At 40.9% G+C, this 22049-nt stretch overlaps 1 protein-coding gene across 3 annotated transcripts in view; it reads right to left on the bottom strand.

The window, feature by feature from the left end:
* Positions 1-21018, bottom strand: part of LOC129903236 (cycloartenol Synthase-like) — a 45734-nt gene extending 24716 nt beyond the window's left edge. For all 3 annotated transcript variants that reach the window (XM_055978743.1, XM_055978758.1, XM_055978750.1), the window contains exons 1-7: positions 20444-21018; positions 19809-19994; positions 19573-19662; positions 19263-19457; positions 19071-19155; positions 18554-18720; positions 18285-18473 (exon numbers count right to left, since the gene is read on the bottom strand). In XM_055978743.1, the coding sequence (XP_055834718.1) occupies positions 18285-18473; positions 18554-18720; positions 19071-19155; positions 19263-19457; positions 19573-19662; positions 19809-19829 (747 nt within the window). In that variant the 5' untranslated portion in view covers positions 19830-19994; positions 20444-21018. The remainder of the gene's footprint in view (positions 1-18284; positions 18474-18553; positions 18721-19070; positions 19156-19262; positions 19458-19572; positions 19663-19808; positions 19995-20443) is intronic.
* Positions 21019-22049: the final 1031 nt, after the last annotated feature.

The raw sequence follows: 22049 nt of genomic DNA, 5'->3' as shown, positions 1-22049 counted from the left end.
CATTTAGCTTCACTATCCATAAGTAGTAGAAAGAAAGAAAGAAGAAATAGAAGAAATAGTGAAGTCTTTGATCAGCACTATTCTTTATGCTGAAGCAAGCACGTGAGCAGCACAATATTCAACATAGAAAAAAATATAGTCAACATAGAAAAGAGCATAATTTGTTACATGCTTAGAATACTTTATATAGGATTGGGACAAGTGTACAGCTTGAATATTTTTCTTATGCATTTTCCTTTAATTATTTTGAACAAATATTTGTATAAAGAGAGAACATAATGATCAATGAAAAGGATCAGAAATTCACCACAAGCTTCCTTTCATTCTTACATGGTATCAGAGTAGTGAACTCGATCCATCAAATTTCATAATCAAAACATTTCCAATTCTCTAAATGACAGGAGAAACAAGTAACATCAGCTCTGGAAGCAACACTGCTAATTTCACTGCAGCTGTTGTGCATTCCAATCACCCAGTCACTGCAGCTGCTGTGGATTCCAATCACCCCTACTATCTTCACCCATCTAATTCTCTTGGGATGAACCTAATCAACACAGTGTTTGATGGAAGAAGATTTCCAGGGTAGAGGAGATCCATCTTGATAGCACTATCAACCAAGAAGCTTGGTTTCATCAATAGTGCCTGCAGGACACCAGATCTCAGTTCTTCAGATTTTCCTCAATGGAGCTGCTGCAACGACATGGTGATCTCTTGGTTGCTGAATACATTGTCCAAAGATATTGGAGATAGTGTTATCTACTCCACCACTGCCAAAGAGCTTTGGGACAGTCTTGAGCAAAGGTTTGGTAAGTCTAATGGTACCAAGCTTTTTCACCGTCAAAAGGAATTAAACATATTAATTCAAGGAAATTCTGATATATCGGGCTATTTTACAAAAATGAAGAGGATCTGGGATGAGCTGGACTCTTTGAATGCAGACATTGTATGCTCTTGTGCTTGCACATGTGATGGAAAGTCAAAATTAGCAAAATTTTTGCAAGATCAAAGGCTGATCCAATTTCTAATGGGTCTAAATGACATCTATGCACAGGCAAGGAGTAATATACTGCTGATGAAACCCTTGCCAGGGATGGATGTTGCATAGTAACTCCTGTTGCAGGATGAAAATCGGAGAGAGATCTATGTGAATGCACAAGTATTCTCTGATTCATCCTCATTCATGGTAGGAAGTCAAGGGAAGCAAACTTTCAGGAGTGAAAATCAGAATTTCAGGAATGCAAATCAGAAACCTCCTGCTTATCCACAGAAAGCTGTACCTAGCACACAGAGACCTGGTAACAGTCAGCATAAGTTCAAAGGAAGGAGAGTCAAATACAAGCCAAATGTGACTTGCACATACTGTCTCAAGCAAGGGCATGTCATGGACGATTGTTTTAGGTATATCGGTTTCCCTGATGATTTTGAGTTCACCAAAGGGAAGAATACTTTGGTGAAAGGATATGCGGCTTTCACAGGAGAAGATGCTCATGAGCTTGGAGAAGGATATATGAGAGAAGGAGGCAACAATTCTTATCAGTTTTCCAAAAATGAAGGGAACCACTCTTTCTAACATTTCAACAAGGTACAGAGAGCAAAAATTGCTCAAATGGTCAAGGAAATACACATATCACAATCAGTTCCTTATACAGAAATCAGTGCTAATGCAGTTGTTGGTACTATTCTAAAATACTCAGGCACATGTTTTTATGTTTTTAATTCTACAACTTGGATTATTGACTCTGGAGCATCAGAACACATGTGTTTTGATGCTTCTTCCTTCTCTTCTATGACTCCTCTCCAGTTTCCTTTAAGTATTAGTTTACCTAATTCTTTCGAGGTAGCTGTCACTCACATAGGTAGAGTTTCTATTCTACCAAGTCTCACTCTAAATAATGTTTTGCATGCTCCAATGTTTAGGTATAATCTCCTCTCTGTGCATATACTTAGTGATCAAATCAAGTGGAATGTGTTATTCATTTCTAGTCATTGTCTCTTCCAGGACCTTTTAATAAAGAGGGTGGTAGCTTTGGTGAACTTAGAAAAGGATTATATCTCTTGGAGCCTGTTTTTTCCAAGTCTAGTTTAAGTTTTATCAATCAGTCTATGAGTTCTCTAGAAGGAAGAAATTCCATTTCTACTCCAGTTTCTTTTCCAGTTGTTGCTAATTCTATCCCTGATGTAAGCCTCTGGCATATTAGACTTGGGCACTTGCCCCTATCAGCAATGAAACATTTCAATTTCACCAAGCAGTCCTCTGATTCTAATTTTATATGTCATGTTTGTCCTCAATCCAAGCAAACTAGATCCTCTTTTCCTATTAGTGCTATAAAAACTGAAGGAATTTTTGATTTGATACACATTGATACTTGGGGTCCTTATAAGAATGCTAATTACAATGGATACAAATATTTTCTTACTATAGTAGATGACTATAGTAGAGGAACTTGGACATATTTGCTGAGTACTAAGAGTAATGCTTTTCCTGTTTTAAAATCTTTGAGAGACAGTTTAACAAGAAAGTTAAGAGCATTATGTCACGAACTTAGACTTCAACTAAGACCTCCGTGCGACACTTGACAACTTACTCACGAATCTTTCACGATCTTGCAAGCTCAAGTAAGCCTTTAAGACTAGATCGCTAAGGGAATGCTAGATTGTAAGAAAGACAAGAGAGCTTTTATGAAGAAGGTTTTTGTATTGCTTTGGAAGAATGTTTGATTGCTTGATGGTTTGCTACAAATGAATGCCCCCTCTATTTATACTACTCCTAAGGGGCCTACGTGTAAATAAAATTTACTATACAACCTCCATATTTACAAAGAAGTCCCTACTCTAGAACTCTCTACATATTCTAGAGAATTCTAAGTCTTTCAAGACTTCTCTACAAGCTTCTACAAGAATCTAGAGTCTTCCACTAACCTCTCCAAGACTCTAGGTTCTTCCACCTTCTTCAAGATCAAGTGGCGGGTCATAACATTCTCCCCCACCTGATGTGGCGACGACCGCGGCGCACTGCTGCTGCAAGAACTCCCGGATTTTGTCTTTAAACTACCACAGGTCTTCATATCTCTCCCAGGTGGCCTCCTCCGGAGATTGTCCCTTCCAATGGACTAAGAACATAGCAGTGGCCTATTGTCCCTGTTTCCGCTTGGCCTGATAGTCCATAATGGCCTAGATGTCTCGATCATGGGAGGCGGTAATTGTGAGGGGCGCCCGACTTGATTCTCCTCGGCTAGGATCATCCTTGTCTTCATGGTACGGCTTGAGGAACTAGCATGGAAGACTGGATGGACCTTAAGATGCGGTGGTAGTTCCAACCTGTAGGAGATCTTGCCAACCTTGGCAATGATCCTGAACGGGGCCCTCGTACTTTCGCACCAAGTTTTGATGCATGCCTCGTAATGCCTTAAATTGCCTTGGGTTGAACTTGACCAAGACGACGTCTCCAACTTTGTAATCCGTGGGACGACGCTTGCGGTCGGCAAACTTCTTCATCTTCTTCGCTGCCTTGTACAAATAAGACTTGGCAGTGTCGAGCTACTCCACAAAGCCCTTGGCCATGTGATAGGCCCCCAAACTCTTGCCCTCGAACGCGGCCGTAAGTGAATGTGGAGTTTGTGGTTGTTGGCCTGTGGCTAGCTTAAATGGTGTCCGCCCTGTGGCCTCGCTCCGCTGCAGGTTGTATGAGAATTGGGCTACGTCCAGCAGCCTCGCCTAATCCTTCTGATGTGAGCTCACAAAGTGCCTCAAGTAGCACTCCAGCAAGGCATTGACTCGCTCCGTCTGTCCGTCGGTCTACGGGTGGAAACTAGTGGAGAAGTGCAATTTCGTGCCAAGAATCTCGAACAATTCTCTCCAAAAGTTCCCGGTGAAGCGTGGGTCTCTATCGCTAATGATGTGCCTTGGCAATCTCCAATACTTCACCACGTTCTTGAAAAATAGTCTGGCGGCCTCCTTAGCAGTGCAACTTGCTGTGGCGGGCATGAAACTGGCATACTTGGAGAACCTGTCCACCACGACCATAATCGTCCCGTACCAGTCGGACTTTGGCAAGCATGTGATGAAGTCCATGGTCACGCTCTCCCATGGACGCTCCGTTACGGGCAGGGGCTCTAAGGGTCCCCATGGTTGACGCTGCTCCACTTTGTCTAGTTGGCACACAAGACAAGTCTGCACATAGCATTCGATATCGTCCCGCATGCGTGGCCAGTAGTAAATTGCCTCAATCAAGGCCCTTGTGCGACACTGCCCTGGATGTCCGGCCCACAACGTGTCATGGCTTTCCTTCATGATTCGTCGCCTGATAGTTCTGAATTTCGGCACATAGATCCTTCGCCCGGTGATAAGCAAGAGTCCATCTTCTACCCAGAAGCGCCTTGTCTTGCCCTGAGTGGCTTTCTCCATAAGCCTCTTTGCCTCTAGATCATGCTGCAGACCATCCTTGATTGCATCCTGGATGTCACAATGTGTTGTGGTGATGGCAGCCAGCTCGAACTTCCTGCTAAGGGCATCGGCCACAACATTGCCTTTGCCTGGCTTGTACTCCAGCTCATAGTCAAACTCGGCCAAGAAGTCTTGCCACCTAGCTTGCTTTGGGGTGAGTTTCTTTTGTGACTGGAAGTAGCTAGTGGGCACGTTGTCTGTCTTGACTAAGAACTTGGAGCCAAGTAAGTAGTGTCTCCACGTGCGTAGGCAATGGACGATGGTTGTCATCTCCTTCTCCTGCACGATGTACCGCCGTTCTGTCTCGTTCAGCTTGCAGCTCTCGAAGGCGATAAGGTGCCTCTCTTGCATCAATACTCCCCCAATGGCATAGTCGGAGGCATCCGTATGCACTTCGAATGTCTTGGAGAAGTCAGGCAACGCTAGGACCGGCTCCTCTGTTACGGCAGCCTTGAGGTCTTCAAAGGCCTCCTTGCACTCCTCGCTCCAAACCCACGGCTTATTCTTCTTCAATAGCTCAGTAAGTGGAGCGGCTTTGGCGGAGTAAGCGCTTATGAACCTGCGGTAATAGTTAGCAAGTCCAAGAAAAGATCTAAGTTCGGTTACCTTTGTGGGCGCCTCCCACTCTTTAATGGCCCGAACTTTTGCCTCGTCCATCCGTAGCTCTCCCTTGCTGATAACATGTCCCAAGAAGTGCACTTCATGTTGGGCAAACTCGCACTTCTCCCGCTTGATGAAGAGCTCATTCTCGCGCAGGACTTGGAACACTTTCTTTAGATGCTCCACGTGCTCATCCAAGGTGTTGCTATAGATGACTATGTCATCCAAGTAGACTACCATGAACTGATCTAAGTAGGGGTGAAAGATCTTATTCATTAGTGTGCAAAAGGTGGCGGGTGCATTGGTTAAACCGAAGGGCATCACCAACCACTCGTAAGCTCCGTACCTCGTCACACATGTTGTCTTCGGTTCATCTCCCTCCGATATGCGTACTTGGTAGTAGCCCTTCCTTAGATCCACCTTGGTGAAGTACTTGGCTTGTCCAAGTCTATCAAACAAGTCGGCAATAAGCGGGATGGGGTACTTGTTCTTTACGATCACCTTATTGAGCGTCCGATAGTCTATGCATAGGTGCAACGAGCCATCCTTATTCTTCTGAAATAACACCGGCGCGCCATAAGGTGCCTTGGATGGACGGATATGACCGGCCTCGAGGAGCTCCTTCAATTGCTTCCTCAGCTCCTCTAACTCGGGTGGAGCCATGCGGTATGGTGGGTATGCGGGCGGCCTCGCTCCTGGCTCCAGCTCAATCCTGTGGTCTACCTCGCGCCTCGGAGGTAGGTGTCTTGGCAACTCGTCGGGCATCACATCCTTGTTTTCTTCAAGCACCTTCTCTATGCAAGGTGGCAAAGTCTCTTTAGCACCACTATCTTCATCCAAGCTCGCAATGGTGGCTACGAACGTCGGCTCCCCCTTCTTTAGGCCCTTCACAAGCTGCATGGCCGACAGGTGGGCTTGTCCTTCCTTCCTCGCCATCTTGATTAGGGGTACCATGCAGGGTCCTTCTCACTCCATCACCAAGAGCGGTTGGAGATAGGGGTCGATCATTGTGTGGTGCCGTTGGAAGAATTCCTGCCTAAGTATTATGTCAAAGATATCTAAGGGGGCGATAGTGAAGCTTGTCTTACCTTGCCACTTGCCCAACGTGATGTCCACTCCATGAGCGACTCCACACGCAGGAGTCAATGGGGCATTGACCGTCTTCAGGCGGGTGTTGCTTGGCCCATAACTTAGCCCCAACTTTGTTGCCGCCGTCTTGGTCATAATATTGGCTTCTGCTCCGAATCCACCATAGCACGAGCTGGTCGTCTGTTGATGGATATGTCAACATACTGGGCAGAGTAATCCCCCGCCTTCTCAGCTTGGTTCGTGATGGCTCCACATAGCCCGATCATGCCTAGCTGAGTCGTGTCCAAACCCTGCCCTTGGTCCACTTCCTTGTCCTTTCGCTCCTGCAGTATGGCACCAAGATTCTTCATCTCCGGACACCTAGCATAGCCGTGAGGACCTCCACATATGTAGCAGCCGTTGCCCTTCGTAGTCTGCTCCTTTATCTCGGCGTAGCCCTGTCGCACGAACCTCCTACCGTCGGACTTATTGGAATCATGATTCCTGGGTGGAGGATGTTGCTCTTTGCCTTTGCCATGATCTCCCCCACCTTTGGCATGACTACTCCTTGTCTCTTTTCCCTTGCTCTTGTCATGCCTAAAGTTCGTCATGGCTTCGGCTTGGGTGATCGCCTCATCTGGTACTAACTTGACGACGCTCCAACTCTGTCTTGGCCCAACTCTGCAGCCCATCCATGAAAGAGCATATCTTCATCTGTAAGGTTGGGGATTTGAAGCGTGAGGGTAGTGAACTCCTTCACATAAGCCCGTATGCTACCCATTTGCTTCAGCTCCCGGAACTTGCGTTTGGCCTCATAGATGACATTGTTGGGGAAGAAGGCCTTCTTGAACTCGTCCCGGAACTGTTCCCAGGTGTTGATGGTGCATAGACCCTTCCCGATCTCGGACTCCTTGCGCTTCCACCACAACATGGCCATCTTCTAGAGGTATAGCACGGCCGTGTTGATCCTCGTCTCATCACTCTTCACTTTGTTACACTTGAAGTAATTCTCCAAGTGCCAAAGGAAGTTCTCCACCTCTTGTGCATCACGGGCACCTTTGAACATTGGTGGCTTGGGAGCCTCAATCTTGGCCTCCCGGTCCGCACTGGACGTCATGCATCTCCCAGCATCTATGTCTCCTTTGAGTGCTGCCATCTCGGCCTTCATGGTCTCCATCATGCTTAGCGCGTCCATGAGCCGACACTCTAAGGAAGTGATCACCTCATTCATCTCGTACTCAGCAGCCTTGCGCACCTCCAACTCCTTCCGGATGTTATCGTTCTCTTCAAGGGTAAACTCCTCTAGAGACTTGAACTTGCCGTCGAACTTGTTCAAGCGCTTGCCTAATATCTCCATAGCTTGTCGGGCAGCATCCACCTTTGCAATCCACTCCATGCCGGGCGTGACGTCCATGGGCTCCTCACCTCACTCATCGTGACTAACATCAGTGGCCGAGGGTGAGTATGATGTTAGGGCCTTGCTTGGTGTAGGCTCAAGCAGCACCTCCTCACTTCTCTTAGGGTTCTTCTTTCCCTTGCGGTGCTTCCTTCCAACATCTTGCTTGACGTTGGTGGCGGTAGTGGCGTTGATATCTCCCTCACTTGCCATATCCCTTAGTAGAACTTGGCTCTGATACCACGTTGTCACGGACTTAGACTTCAACTAAGACCTCCGTGCGACACTTGACAACTTACTCACGAATCTTTCACGATCTTGCAAGCTCAAGTAAGCCTTTAAGACTAGATCGCTAGGGGAATGCTAGATTGTAAGAAAGACAAGAGAGCTTTTATGAAGAAGGCTTTTGTATTGCTTTGGAAGAATGCTTGATTGCTTGATGGTTTGCTACAAATGAATGTCCCCTCTATTTATACTATTCCTAAGGGGCCTACGTGTAAATAAAATTTACTATACAAGTCCCTCCATATTTACAAAGAAGTCCCTACTCTAGAACTTTCTACATATTCTAGAGAATTCCAAGTCTTTCAAGACTTCTCCACAAGCTTCTACAAGAATCTAGAGTCTTCCACTAACCTCTCCAAGACTCTAGGTTCTTCCACCTTCTTCAAGATCAAGTGGCGGGTTATAACAATTAGGTCTGATAATGCTTTGGAACTTGGAAAAGGAACTCATGAAGCTGCTTATTTGAAAGAACATGGCATTCTACATCAACGAAGTTGTGTGGCTACCCCACAACAAAACAGGGTGGTAGAAAGGAAGCATAGACACCTCTTAGAAGTTGCTAGAGGTTTGTTTTTCCAATCACATGTTCCTATGTCTTACTGGGGTGAGTGTGTTCTTACAACAACACACATAATCAATATCCTTCCTTCCAAAGTTTTGAAAGGAAAAACACCATATGAAATTCTTTTCAATCAGTTACCTTCTTATTCAATTTTAAGAACTTTTGGTTGTCTTTGCTTTTGTTCAACTCTCTCTCAAGGAAGAGGAAAGTTTGACCCTAGAGCTACAAAATGTGTTTTCCTAGGATATCCATAAGGGCAAAAAGGATACAAAGTTATGGATTTCAAAACTAGAAAAGTATTTGCTTTTAGGGATGTCATGTTTTATGAAACTAATTTTCCTTTTGCTGAAGGTTCTCTTTCACCCTCTCCTATTTTTTCTTCCACTACTCGTTTTTTTATACAACCTCAGATTTCCCTCAAGTCATTCCAACTCACCAGAACTCTCCTTCTCATTCACAAACCAGCCCACAACACATTAATTCTAACATCCCTCATCCACAAGATACAGTCCTTACTCCACCTCCACAAGAACCTATTCTTTCACGTACACCTCCACCAGAACCTACTGATCCTAGAAGATCAGGGAGGATATCACAAAGACCAAGTTATTAACATGATTTTGTATGTACTAGTGTCTTCCTCACTAACCTCACTAACTCTTGTTTTGCTTTTCCTCCTCCCACTTCTAGTTTTTCTTTCAATGCCTTGTCTATGCATAACCAGAAAATTTTTCATTCTCTCAACTCTTACTCTGAACCTAGTAGCTATTCTCAAGCTAACCAGAGTGGCAAGCTGCAATGGATGCAGAGATTGCAGCTTTGCAATTAAACAACACTTGGGATATTGTGGAGTTACCTACTGGAAAAAGAGCTTTACCTTGTAAGTGGGTATACAAGATAAAACTTCTTCCAAATGGATCAATAGAGAGATTTAAGGCTAGACTAGTAGTGAGGGGGGACATTCAACAGGAAGGGATTGACTACAATGAGACTTTTTCTCCTGTTGTCAAAATGACAACTATCAGGTGTCTCTTGGCAGTAGCAATCAAGACAAATTGGGCAGTTTCACAATTGGATGTGAATAATGCTTTTTTACATGGGTCTTTGGAAGAAGAAGAAGTTTTCATGAAATTTCCACCGGGTCTCATTCCTACTTCATCTAATCAAGTTTGTCTACTCAAAAAATCACTATATGGTTTAAAACAGGCCTCTCGTCAATGGTATTCTAGGCTTGCTGGTGCTCTTACCTATAAAGGTTACACTGCTTCTTTGAATGACTATTCACTATTTTTCAAGACATCTGGTGATCTTGTCTCTATCTTCGCCATATATGTTGATGACATTTTGCTAACCGGAGATGATCTTACTGAGATTGAGGATATTAAAAAAAAATTAAATTCAGAATTTAGAGTAAAAGATTTAAGTGAAATCAATTACTTTCTTGGTTTGGAGGTTATCAGAGAAAAACAGGGATTCGTCATTACTCAACGAAAGTTTTCTTTGGATCTAATCAAAGAGCTTGATTATTCTCATATTCCCAAAGTTACTTCCCCTTTGGATTCATCTATCAAATTACAAGCAGGTGATGACATACCTCTTCCCGATCCTACAATTTTCAAACATCTAATACGGAAGATGAACTACTTGACTCATACTCGTCCAGATTTGGCATTCCCTGTGTTGAAGCTCAATCAGTTCATGCAAAGACCATGTCGTTCTCATTTTTCCGCAGCTCTTCGTGTGTTGAAATATTTACAGTTGGATCCAGGGCAAGGAATTATTTTATCCTCTGATCCTTCTATGGACCTTTTGGCTTTTTGTGATGCTGATTGGGGATCCTGCAAGGATACCCGAAGGTCAATCAGTGGCTTTTTCATCACTCTTGGTGGATCTCCGATTTCATGGAAATCGAAGAAGCAGGAAGCCGAGTATAGGTCGATGAGGAAGGTCACTGCTGAGCTAACTTGGTTGGTTCGCTTGCTCGAAGATCTCTCCGTTTTCCCCTTCATTACCGGTGCCAGTTCACTCCGACAGTCAAGCCGCGATCCACATCGCCCACAACCCAGTTTTTCATGAGAAAACCAAGCATGTGGAGCTTGACTGTCATTTTGTACACCAACAATACATCTCTGGTCTCATATCGCTTCAGTTTACCCCTTCAAAGAATCAACTCGCCGATCTATTCACTAAACCACTCTCTGTATCTTCTCATCATGGAATATTATCCAAGTTGGGGGTTTCGTCGTTATGGATTTCGTCTCTCCACTCCAACTTGAGGGGGGATGTTGGAAATGGAAAGGAGAAGAATAAGAAGAAGATCCATTTAGCTTCACTATCCATGAGTAGCAGAAAGAAAGAAAGAAAGAAAGAAAGAAGAAATAGAAGAAATAGTGAAGTCTTTGATCAGCACTATTCTTTATGCTGAAGCAAGCATGTGAGCAGCACCATATTCAACATAGGAAAAAATATAGTCAATATAGAAAAGAGCATAATTTGTTACATGCTTAGAATACTTTATATAGGATTGAGACAAGTACAGCTTGAATATTTTTCTTATGCATTTTCCTTTAATTATTTTATACAAATATTTGTATAAAGAGAGAACATAATGATCAAGGAAAGGGATCAGAAATTCACCACAAGGTTCCTTTCATTCTTACAAGTTAAAACTCTTAAAATTACTATTACTCTATCTCTAACTAAGAAGAGAAGACTAGATAGGAACTTACTTATAAAAGAACAACAACTATGCTCAGTCCCAAACAAGTTGTGGTCAATTTTATGAATTTTCACAGACCATGTTACTCCATTTAAATTGATCTTAAGCGAATATTATACAATAACATGCCCAGTAGAATCCCATAGTGGGATCTGGGAGGATACATACGCAACCTTAACCCTACCTTATGAGGGTAGAAAGGTTGTTTCTAATAGACCCTCGGCTCAAGTAAATCATAACAAATCAAGAAGGAAAATAGAATACAGGAAATTAAAGAATACCAGTAACACCAACAAATAATACGGTAACTGAAGCAAAAAAAAAACAGGTAATATTAAGTATAAGAAATTAGGAGGAAAAAATTACTAATTCCACTGATAAGGAAATCTAGATCGTGAAACTATCTACTAGCCTTCTACCCTAACTCTCGACCTCCATATCCTCTTATCCAGGGTCATATCTAATAACGGATCATATCACTCCCATATTTTCTGATTTAGTAGTTCCTGCTTTTTAGGACTCTGTCATAACTTCCTCCTTGTATTTATGTTATAGATAAGTCTTACCCTTTTCTTATTTATCTTGTCGTTGTAGAAGTTGTATAGAATCTATATATACTTTGTCTACCATCAATAAAAATCATAGCTCCTTTATTCTACTGACAACTTTATACTTTATATGGTATCAAGAGCCAATTAGCTCTCACGAGTAAAATTCTGTCGAGAAGCAGCCCTCCCACCCTTCCCATCAAAATGGTCCCAAACATCACTGTAACCAATTCTGATGCCAATACAACAATTGTTCAGTTCAATCCGGTCACCCAGTTACCAATCAAATTAACTGGCAGCCAAATATTTTCCCTTTGGAAAGCACAAGTGTCCATGCTTATGAGTGGTCACAACCTTTTTGGCCATCTCAACAGTTCTCGCTCTGCCCCTGCATGTACAGTGGCTCAAAATAATCAGGATGTCGAAAATCCTGAATTTGTTTCATGGTATCGCCAAGATCAGCTAATTCAAAACGCTATCTTGGCCTCAGTTGATCCTACCCTTGCTGCTACAGTTGCCGCTGCATCCACTTCCCAGGCTGCTTGGGATGCTTTGCACACTAACTATGCCAACAAATCGCAAACAAGAATCTTTAGTTTGCGCGATCGTTTGGCTCCTTACTTAAAAGAAACCCTTCCCGTCGCTGATTATCTTCACCAAGTTTGATCTCCCTGTGATGAACTTGCCACTGCTGGAGCTCCCGTGTCTAATGAGGAACTGATTGTCAAAATCCTCACTGGACTTGGACCTGAATTTTGTGAAATCTTTGCTGCTATCCGAGCAAGAGATTCTACTATCTCTTATCCAGAACTTTATGAAAATTTGCTTGACCATGAACTTTACATAAAGCATGAAGAAGCAAAGAAGCCACTATCAACACCAATTACTGTTGCTATTGCACAGCAAACGAACACACATCCTCGCCAAGGAAACACATCTAACAGGACTCCAAATGCAAATTCCCCCAAAACCAACCAGTCATGGCGTGCCCAACCAAGGCACACTGGCAAAAACAACCAACAGCAGCATTATGACAACACTCTGAAGTGCCAATTGTGTGACCGTCTTGGTCATTCTGCTAAAGTCTGCAGATCACAATCACACAATCACCTACAAGCTCGGGCAAACTATGTTGCTCGCTCTCTCACTCAACAGGCTCCTTGGATTGTTGATTCCGGCGCCACTCATCATATGGCCTCAAATGCACAAAACTTCACTGATGTGCACACCTACCATGGTCCAGAGGAGATAGCAATGGGTGATGGTAACACCATTCCAATATCTCATACCAGTAACACTAACATAAGTGCATCGACTCAACAATTTAAGCTTCTCAATACCTTATGTTCTCATGCTATCAAAAATAATCTTCTTTCTGTTTCCAAATTTTGCCGCGATAACCATACGTCCATTGAATTCTTTCCTTTTTCTTATTTTGTGAAGGATCTGAGTACGGGGGAGCCTCTGTTTCGCAGGCAGAATAGAGATGGGCTATACGAGTGGTCGTCGGGCAGTACACATCATTCCCCTCAATGCAATGTTGTCGTTCCTCTTCACCTGTGGCATCGGCATTTAGGCCATCCTAATCATCGCATTTTAAACACAATTTTACGTCAGTTTTCTCTTCCAGTTTCCCATTCTAAAACCGCTTCCGCTTGTAATTCGTGTTATTCTAATAAAATGCACAAGTTACCTTTTTCTGAAAATTCATTAAAAAGTCAACGGCCATTGCAAATTATTTATAGTGATTTATGGGGGCCATCTCCTGTTTTGTCAATTGATAACAAAAGATATTATGCCTTATTTGTTGAGCAATACTCGAAATACATGTGGTTGTTCACTATAAAATTAAAAAAGGAAGTTCTTGATGTCTTTCAAGCTTTGCATCCCTTACTTGAGCGTCGGTTTCAAACCAATATTTTGTCTCTCTACACTGAAGGTGGTGGTGAGTTTCAAGGCTTATCCTCATATCTCAAAAGCCACGGTATTGAACACTTAGTGACCCCTCCATACACGCCCCAAAGAGTGGCACCAGTTCTCAGATTAACCTGACGTTTCTAGTGCCCAATGAAATGCAAAAAGAACCAATTCTTCCTTAACTAAGTCAAAGAGCAGATTCGTACTATCCTGTTAAACATGTCTTGTTATTGAGACTGCCAAAACCTTGTTGCATCAGGCCTCCTTGCCCTCAACTTTTCGGAGTTTTGCCTGTCACCAAGCAGTCTACCTTATAAACCATCTAACCACGCCAAATTTACAAAATAAATGCCCTTACAACATTTTATTTCAAGAGGCTCCAAAGTATGAATCCCTTAGAGTTTTTGGTTGTTTATGTTACCCGTGACTTAAACCATATGCAAAAAATAAGTTAGAGCCAAAATCTATTCCTTGTGTATATTTAGGATTTTCTAATAAATATTATTGCCACCAATGTTTTGATCCCATCAAAAATAAATTGTACTTATCAAGAGATGTTCTTTTTTTGGAAGACATCTATCCTTTTCATAATATTTTTTTCAATCTAAGAATCAAACACAGCTATAATATCGCTTGGGAAATCTGTTCTGATGTTCTACCTATGCCTACTAAACCGTCAAGTTTGGATTCTTGTCATCCACTCCCAGATGCTCTGCCAATGCACTCTCCAATGCCCAACTCAACATCTGCCGGATCAGAAGGTGTCTCCGTTGCATTAGGTAATTCTCATAATATATCCTCTCCTTCATTGCAACCCACCATTACACTACCACCCGATAACACTCCACCCCTACCATCATCCAGACCATTAATCACCTATCAACACAGAAATCGCCAACAACCACGCACCTCTGTGTTATCTCTCCCTTCCACTATACCGCCCCCCAACCTACCTTCATAGTCATCTAACGATAACCCTTCCCAACCCACACTTGCTTCGCCTTCATCTGTTCCTTCACCCATGGTGACCACTTCAACTCATCCTATGGTCACACACTCCAAAACAAATAGCCTCAAACCCAAACAGTTTAGTGTCAGTGCTCAACTCTCCTCATCCTTTGTTCCTTATACATACAAACAAGCATGTCCTCACCCTCACTGGAGAGAAGCCATGTAAGCTGAATTTGATGCACTTGTTAAGAATCGTACATGGGATTTGGTTCCAGTTGCTCCTTCGATGAATGTGGTTGAGTGCAAGTGGTTGCTTCGTATAAAACATAAATCTGATGGTTCCATTGACAGGTATAAAGCTCGGCTTGTTGCAAAGGGATTTACCCAGCGTCCAGGCTTAGACTACCATTCCACCTTCAGCCAGGTAGTCAAACCAGTGACTGTTCGGTTGGTGCTTACCATTGCGACGCAGTACAACTGGCCAATCCATCAAATTGGTGTCAATAATGCATTCTTACAAGGCTGTCTTGAGGAAGAAGTTTATATGAGGCAGCCACCAGGCTTTGAAGATCACAGTCTCTCCACTCATGTCTGCAAGTTGAACAAAGCAATCTATGGCTTGAAACAGGCCTCTGAGCTTGGTACAATGAGCTCAAAAATTATTTGCTAACTGTTGGGTTTGTTACGTCTCAATCTGATTCTTCTTTATATATTTTGCATAATTTTGGGTTCACTGTTTATGTTCTTATCTATGTGGATGATATAATCATCACTGGAAAGCAGATTCGTGGGGTTTGTCATATAATAGATAATCTTTCCACTCGGTTCTCCTTAAAGGACCTTGGCCAGCTCCATTATTTTTTGGGTGTTGAGGTTATCTCTTCTACTGATGGTCTTGTTTTGTCCCAGCATAAGTATATTATGGATCTTTTAGACGATGTTGGAATGCTAGGCAGTAAAGGAGATCCTACGCCTATGACCTCAACTACCATATTGACAGCTTCAGTGAATGATCCTCTGGCTGATGGTACTCTTTATCGGCGGGTAATCGGGAAGTTGCACTACTTATCCTTTACATGTCCTGATATTGCCTTCACAGTTAGCAAGCTTTCTTAATTTATGCATAATCCTCGCCAATCTCACTGGAAAGCAGTCAAGCGATTACTTCGTTATCTTCGTCACACCTGCCAATAAAAAATAAAGATTACCAAAGCTCCATATTCCTCATCTGTTTGTTTATTCTGATTCAGATTGGGCTGGTGATCCGAATGATCGCACTTCTACCTCTGGCTATATTACATTCCTGGGCAGCACACCAATATCTTGGTCCTCCAAGAAACAACGCTCCGTATCTCGGTTGTCTACAGAAGCTGAGTATAGAGCTGTGGCTGCTGCTGTTGCAGAAACCAACTGGCTCACAAATCATCTTCGTGAACTTCGCCTGTCACTTAAGAGAGTTCCACAGGTTTTCTGTGACAACATCAGCACCACTTACATTTGTTCCAATCCGGTTTTCCATAATAGGATGAAGCATGTCGCCATTGATTTTCACTTTGTTTGTGAACAAGTTCAGAACAAGGATATTGAAGTTCACCACCTTCACTCAGCTGATCAAGTGGCTGACATACTCACAAAACCACTTCCCAAAGCTTCTTTTGTCCAGCAATTTTCCAAATTGTGTGTTGTTGACACCACCAACTTGCGGGGGCGTAATAACGGATAATATCACTCCCATACTTTCTGATTTAGTAGTTCCTGCTCTTTAGGACTCTGTTGTACTTCCTCCTTGTATTTAGGTAATAGATAAGTCTTACCCTTTTCTTAGTTTATCTTGTTGCTGTAGAAGTTGTATATAATCTATATATACTTTGTCTACCATCAATAAAAATCATCGTTCCTTTATTCTACTGACAACTTCATACTTTATAATATCCTCCGTAAAATAAAATTGAAAGTACAAGAAATTCCTTATATTCTCTAGCATAAATCTGAAAGGCTAAACAACTCTTTGAAAGCACAATTTGTAAAGTAAAAATGCTACCATGACTAAAACATATAGGTCTTTTATCATCACTAACTTTGTATGGATCAAGACAACTTTCTTCCAAATAATTTAGGTCTACCTCGTCTGCTTTTAACACCTCTGCTCACCATGGTATCACAACGGATCGATGCATCTAGCAGCTGACACCAGACATGACCATAACCACCTCCTCTCATTTATCCTACCTTCTCATGAATGTGGTCATTTATAATCTTGTATGGTATTGTATGACTGCATATTCTTCTTAGTATCTGCATTTGCGATGCTCCTCTTGTGGATGTGTAGGACTTTGGCAGCCCAACACTTGCTCCCATATAATATTGTTGGTCGTATTACTGTCCTATTAGAATTTGCCTTTCACTTTGGTAAGCATCATTCTGTCACATAACACCCCAGTAAAACCTATTCATTTCAATTCAATTTTGATCCTATCACTACTAAAAATACACATTTTTCTGAGGGAAAAGACCATCCATTTCTGACAAAAAAATCGATAAATAGAGATCTGTTAGAAATTGTCACTTCAGTGAGGAAAACTAACAGACGCCTTTGGAACTTTCCGATGGCCTCCAGAAGTTAATTAAATTAAAAAGAATTGATTTTTTGTAAAAACATGGGGAAAAATTAAACAAGTACAGAGGGAGTGCCTCGATTTTCTTAAATCACACAATATATTCATAGCACTTTTAAATGCACCAGCTAGGAACATTCTTCTACCACTAGACCACTAGTGCTCATTGATGTCAGACTTCTGTTTTTTTGTTTGTACTTTTCAACAACATTTATGCACCATGGGATCTCATCTTGTATTGTGTTTGTGTTGCATTGGTTATCTCATCCACCACAAGGGATAAACAAGTACGGGCTAAATGTCGATTCCTACTGTAAACCACAATAATGGACAAAACTCCTTTGTTTCTCCAATTATGGTTCCCATCCTAGTGATGGCTCCTTCATACATATCCTTTATGGCATTTGTATACTTAATATGAATTCCTATGTGCTTTCTCTAATTAGAAAAAGGTATTGTCTCTAATATGTACTGGGTGCTAAAGCATACATGATACAACAGTTCCTGATGAATCAAAACCTATTCTATGCTACCAACACAAGAAGGAACAAGGGAGAAAAGGGAGAGAACATAGAGAGAAATGGGAGAATGTGAAAGAAGAACAAGATTGTGAAAGAGAGTTAACTCAATTCACAATATATTACTCATCTCACCAAAATTTATTCAAGTCCTCCAACAAAGTACATCAGAGTCCTAATTATACATGATGAAATCAAAACAAGTTATAACTCTTGAAACTACAAGAACTTGATTCTAAGATAAGATAGATAAAAACCTCATATTTGAGATTATCTGCGACTAAAAGATAAAAGTTATTCTCTGCTTATTTCTAGAGAAAAGATAAATGTAAATTTGAATAGAATTGAAAATAATAAATTCAACTTTATATTGATCTACAATAATAAATTCAATTTTATATTGAGCTACGATAATAGATTCAACTTTGTATTGAGCTACATCAATATATTTTACAAACTAAAGGTTTGATTCTAGTTCATTGAGGAGCAATTGAAGAAGAAAGAAGTAGCAATTAGATTAGCCTAAAATTTAAAGGTGAAGATAGTTGAAGCTAGTAGCAACAAATGCTACGGACCAGGAAGAAACATCCGCAAAAGCCCATAATCATCAACAGGTTGTGACTACTATACTTTATTAACAAAAGAAGTTAAAGTTTTAGTACCTTGTTCACGGGCCCTAGGCATATATAACGAGTATTTTCATCTTCATAATGTATGTGGTCCATTACAGTGCTGAGAGCTTTTTCCCTCAACTTTTTTCCAGGCCAATGCATAAACATAGGTTCGATGAGCTTGTCAAGAGATGCCCAAAGGATATCCTGTACTAGAGGGTGAGGGTAGTAGAGGTCTTCCTGTCGAAACATTACACATAAGGGACTAGAAACACGAAATATCTGCCTTCGAATTGAAAGTATTTACTCTTCATACTAACCTTTGCACATTCATTGCGTGCTTTATTCCAGTTTATTTCATGATAAGGGACCGTGAAGAGCTCCTTTCTCAAAGATAAAACTGTTGGCGTGATCGGTCCAACAAACCTTTTACCATATAAGTAGGACATTGGCAGATAAACCATCCGACAATGGCACCACATCCTTCCTAGAAGAGTGAACAAAATAAGTGTTTCTGAAAATCAATCAGTTAATTGTAGTACCACTAGCAACATGGTTTTACAGCTTAGCATTTCCGGGAAACAAGAGCACAAAATGGCAACAAATAGCCTATCAGAAAATAATTACATTAGGTAACAGAGATGTTATTTTCTTGACAGTATGGCTTGCCAACCTAATCAATCGATATAGATTTTTACTTTATTTTCATGAAGAATGTAGGAACTAAATCTATTTCATCTGTCGCCACACACAAAAGATACGCGCTGGAATTTATAAGTACACTGATTCGAGATTTATAAATTGTCAAGTAATGAAAAAATAAAACTGGAGACTAACCTGGATGAAATGGAAGGATATAAGGAAGAAGCCAAATCTCTGGAAGAAGTGGATTGTTCCCAGACCAATCAAATACTCCAAGCACCTAATGAATCAGTAGAGAAAGAAAATTAAAACATAATCAAGACTGCAAATGCATGTGACCATACATGTAAGAAAGCACAGACGAAGTAAAAGTTAAAGTTACTGAACTGAGAGCCACATTTTCCCCCACGAGGTTATTGCAGTGGCAGTACCATGGTCCAAAATCCATTTGCGGCCCTTGTCCATTGCCCCTTCTCCACCATTTGCTCCTTCACCAAGTAACCTCAGAGTAACATAGCTCAGAACTGAACCAAACATGGTACTGTGGCTTTCAATATGCAAACCCCAGCCACCATCACAGTTCTGTCATTTAATGATAAATGTTTAGAAAAAACGGTAAAGGAAGTCTTGACTAGAGAAATACTCAATTAATATAAAAAAATAAGATGAGAAATGTATCAGAAATTCCTGTACATGCCTGATGATTGTAGAGATAACGGCATATCTCTCGCTTATGCTCTTGGGATAACACTGTATCCAGTGCCCCAGTAACAGATAAAACAATAACCTGTACCATTAGATTAACAAATTAAAGAATGAAGAAAGTGAAGTGCTTAATCTAGTATGTATAATGAGACTGACCAACCACATATCTAATAAAGAAAACATAGATGACTTTTAAGATGAACGAACCAACGAAAGAAAAGAAATTACCAAACCAGGCATTAGAAACATTGGTCCTCCACAATCTGCTGCCCAATGACCATCATGAGCTTGTAGAGTAGAATAAAAACTGATGGCTCTTTTCAAGGTGGTGGTTACATTATCTTCTGTTATATCTCCAATGTGTTTAACTTGAACTCGGGGCAGAATTGTACCAAGGGGATTCTCCTTTGAAAACTGAAATTCAGAAAAGAAGACAGAAGAATATGTGAGATTAACTATTCGGAATGGAGATCAAACTGCTATGTTTCTCCTAGAACAGCTACTATTAGTGCCGTGTTGCCAAGTCACCAAGCAAATTATGTACACATATTTCCATGTGGAAATTACACACTAAACAGGATAATCAAGAGTTGTTAAGAGACTACAATCAGTACTTCTAATTCTGGCAAGCAAAATAATACCATATTTATTTTCGCAACGTGGCCAGAAAAACATAGAGTTTGATATCATGACTGTCTGTCAAATTTACAACAACAAAGAATTTCACATCCTCTATGCAACACAAAATAATCTTAGAATCTTCAATAAAAATCATAAATATACTCACAAAATAGAGGAGGAAGGCTGAGCTATATACTACAATAATTAAGCTTTGGAACTGACACAAGTATATAGCAACTTACAACTTACAAATCACCAGCATCCTTCCTCAGTATTTCCGCAAACACAAAAAATAACAATTACTTATAACAACAGCCATAACAGCATCTTAGCGTTGGATTTTGGTCTTGATAAATAAAAATCCAATTTGGACTATCCCACTTTTGCTCATAAGCTTATGGTGCATATGTAAAACTTTTCTAGGTCTTAATTTCATGATTCACAAGAGAAAAATCTAGCAGCCACACAAGAGAGAAAAGTGAAAAAAAAGAGGCCAGATTTTCGCATCTCAATTTCAGCCCTAGCAGCCATTTTCAAATCGTGATTCCCACTTCGTTTCATGTCCGATTGAGCTGATTTTTGGATAGCTTGTTCTTCTCAACTCAATCTTTGATTGGAAACTGACAGAAATGGATTCGAAGTTCTGTAGCTCCATATTTCTGGTCGTGAACAGTAACTGCGTTTTTGGTGATTTTACTCCTTTTTCTCTAGTTCTTTAGTGCAATTATGTAGTTGTTGTCCCTAGTTGTTTGGCACTTATTTGATGGCCATTTTGAAGAACATTGTTGCAGCTCGATTATAATGGAGCTTTTAGTCTAGTGGTTTTACTTCCACGTAAATTTTGGTGTGTGTTGTTCATTTAATTTTATCTTTTTATATTTATTTTGGTGATATGTTTGCTGTCCTAAATATTTTTTATGCTTGAATTTGTTTGCCTCCTCTTGATTCAAATAGAAAAGGAAAGTTTAGATTTGAGTTTTCTTCCGTTATTACCTTATCGTACACATTTATTTGTGATTGCTTTTCCCAACAAAGTGGTATCAGATTGTTGGTTATTGGTGTTTGTCTATTCAATTGATGGAGTCAAATAGGAGTAACATGGTGTGTCTGAATGGAAGTAATTATCATATCTGGAAAGGCAAGATGAAAGATTTTCTATTTGTTAAGAAAATGCATTTACGTGTGTTTGCTTCTAATAAACCTAAGTCTATGAACGATGAGGTTTGAGAATTTGAGCACCTACGGATTTGTGGCTATATCAAACAATGGGTTGAAGATAGTATTAAAAATCACATTATGAATAAGACACATGCCAGAAGATTATGGGATAAGCTCGAGATACTTAATGCTTCGAAGACCGGCAATAACAAGTTGTTCCTGCTGAAACAATTGATGAATATCCGATATAAAGAGGGCAATCTTATTTCTGATCATATAAATGATTTTCAGGGTGTTCTTAACCAACTGTCCGAAATGGGTGTAAAGTTTGATAAAAAAAATACAAGAATTCTGGCTTCTTAATACTCTGCCAGAATCTTTTGAAACTCTTCGAGTTTCTTTGACTAATTCTGCTCTCATTGGTGTTGTAACTATGAAATATGCTACGAGTGGTGACTTAAATGAAGATATGAGAAGAAGATCTCAATGTTCATCTTCTTCAGCTTCACACTCCGATGTTTTGGTTACTGAAGATAGGGGTAGAAGCAAGTTCAGAGGTCACAATGACAGAGATAAAAGTAGAAGCAAGTCAAAGTCTAAGTACAAGAATATTACATGTGGCTATTACCACAAGAATGGGAATATCAAGAAATATTTCTCAGATACAAGAGAGATATGAGACAACAAAAG

The sequence above is a fragment of the Solanum dulcamara genome, chromosome 1 (genome assembly GCF_947179165.1).
Source record: "Solanum dulcamara chromosome 1, daSolDulc1.2, whole genome shotgun sequence".
NCBI classification, from domain to species: Eukaryota; Viridiplantae; Streptophyta; class Magnoliopsida; order Solanales; family Solanaceae; genus Solanum; species Solanum dulcamara.
This window is presented reverse-complemented; position numbering and strand designations above follow the sequence as displayed.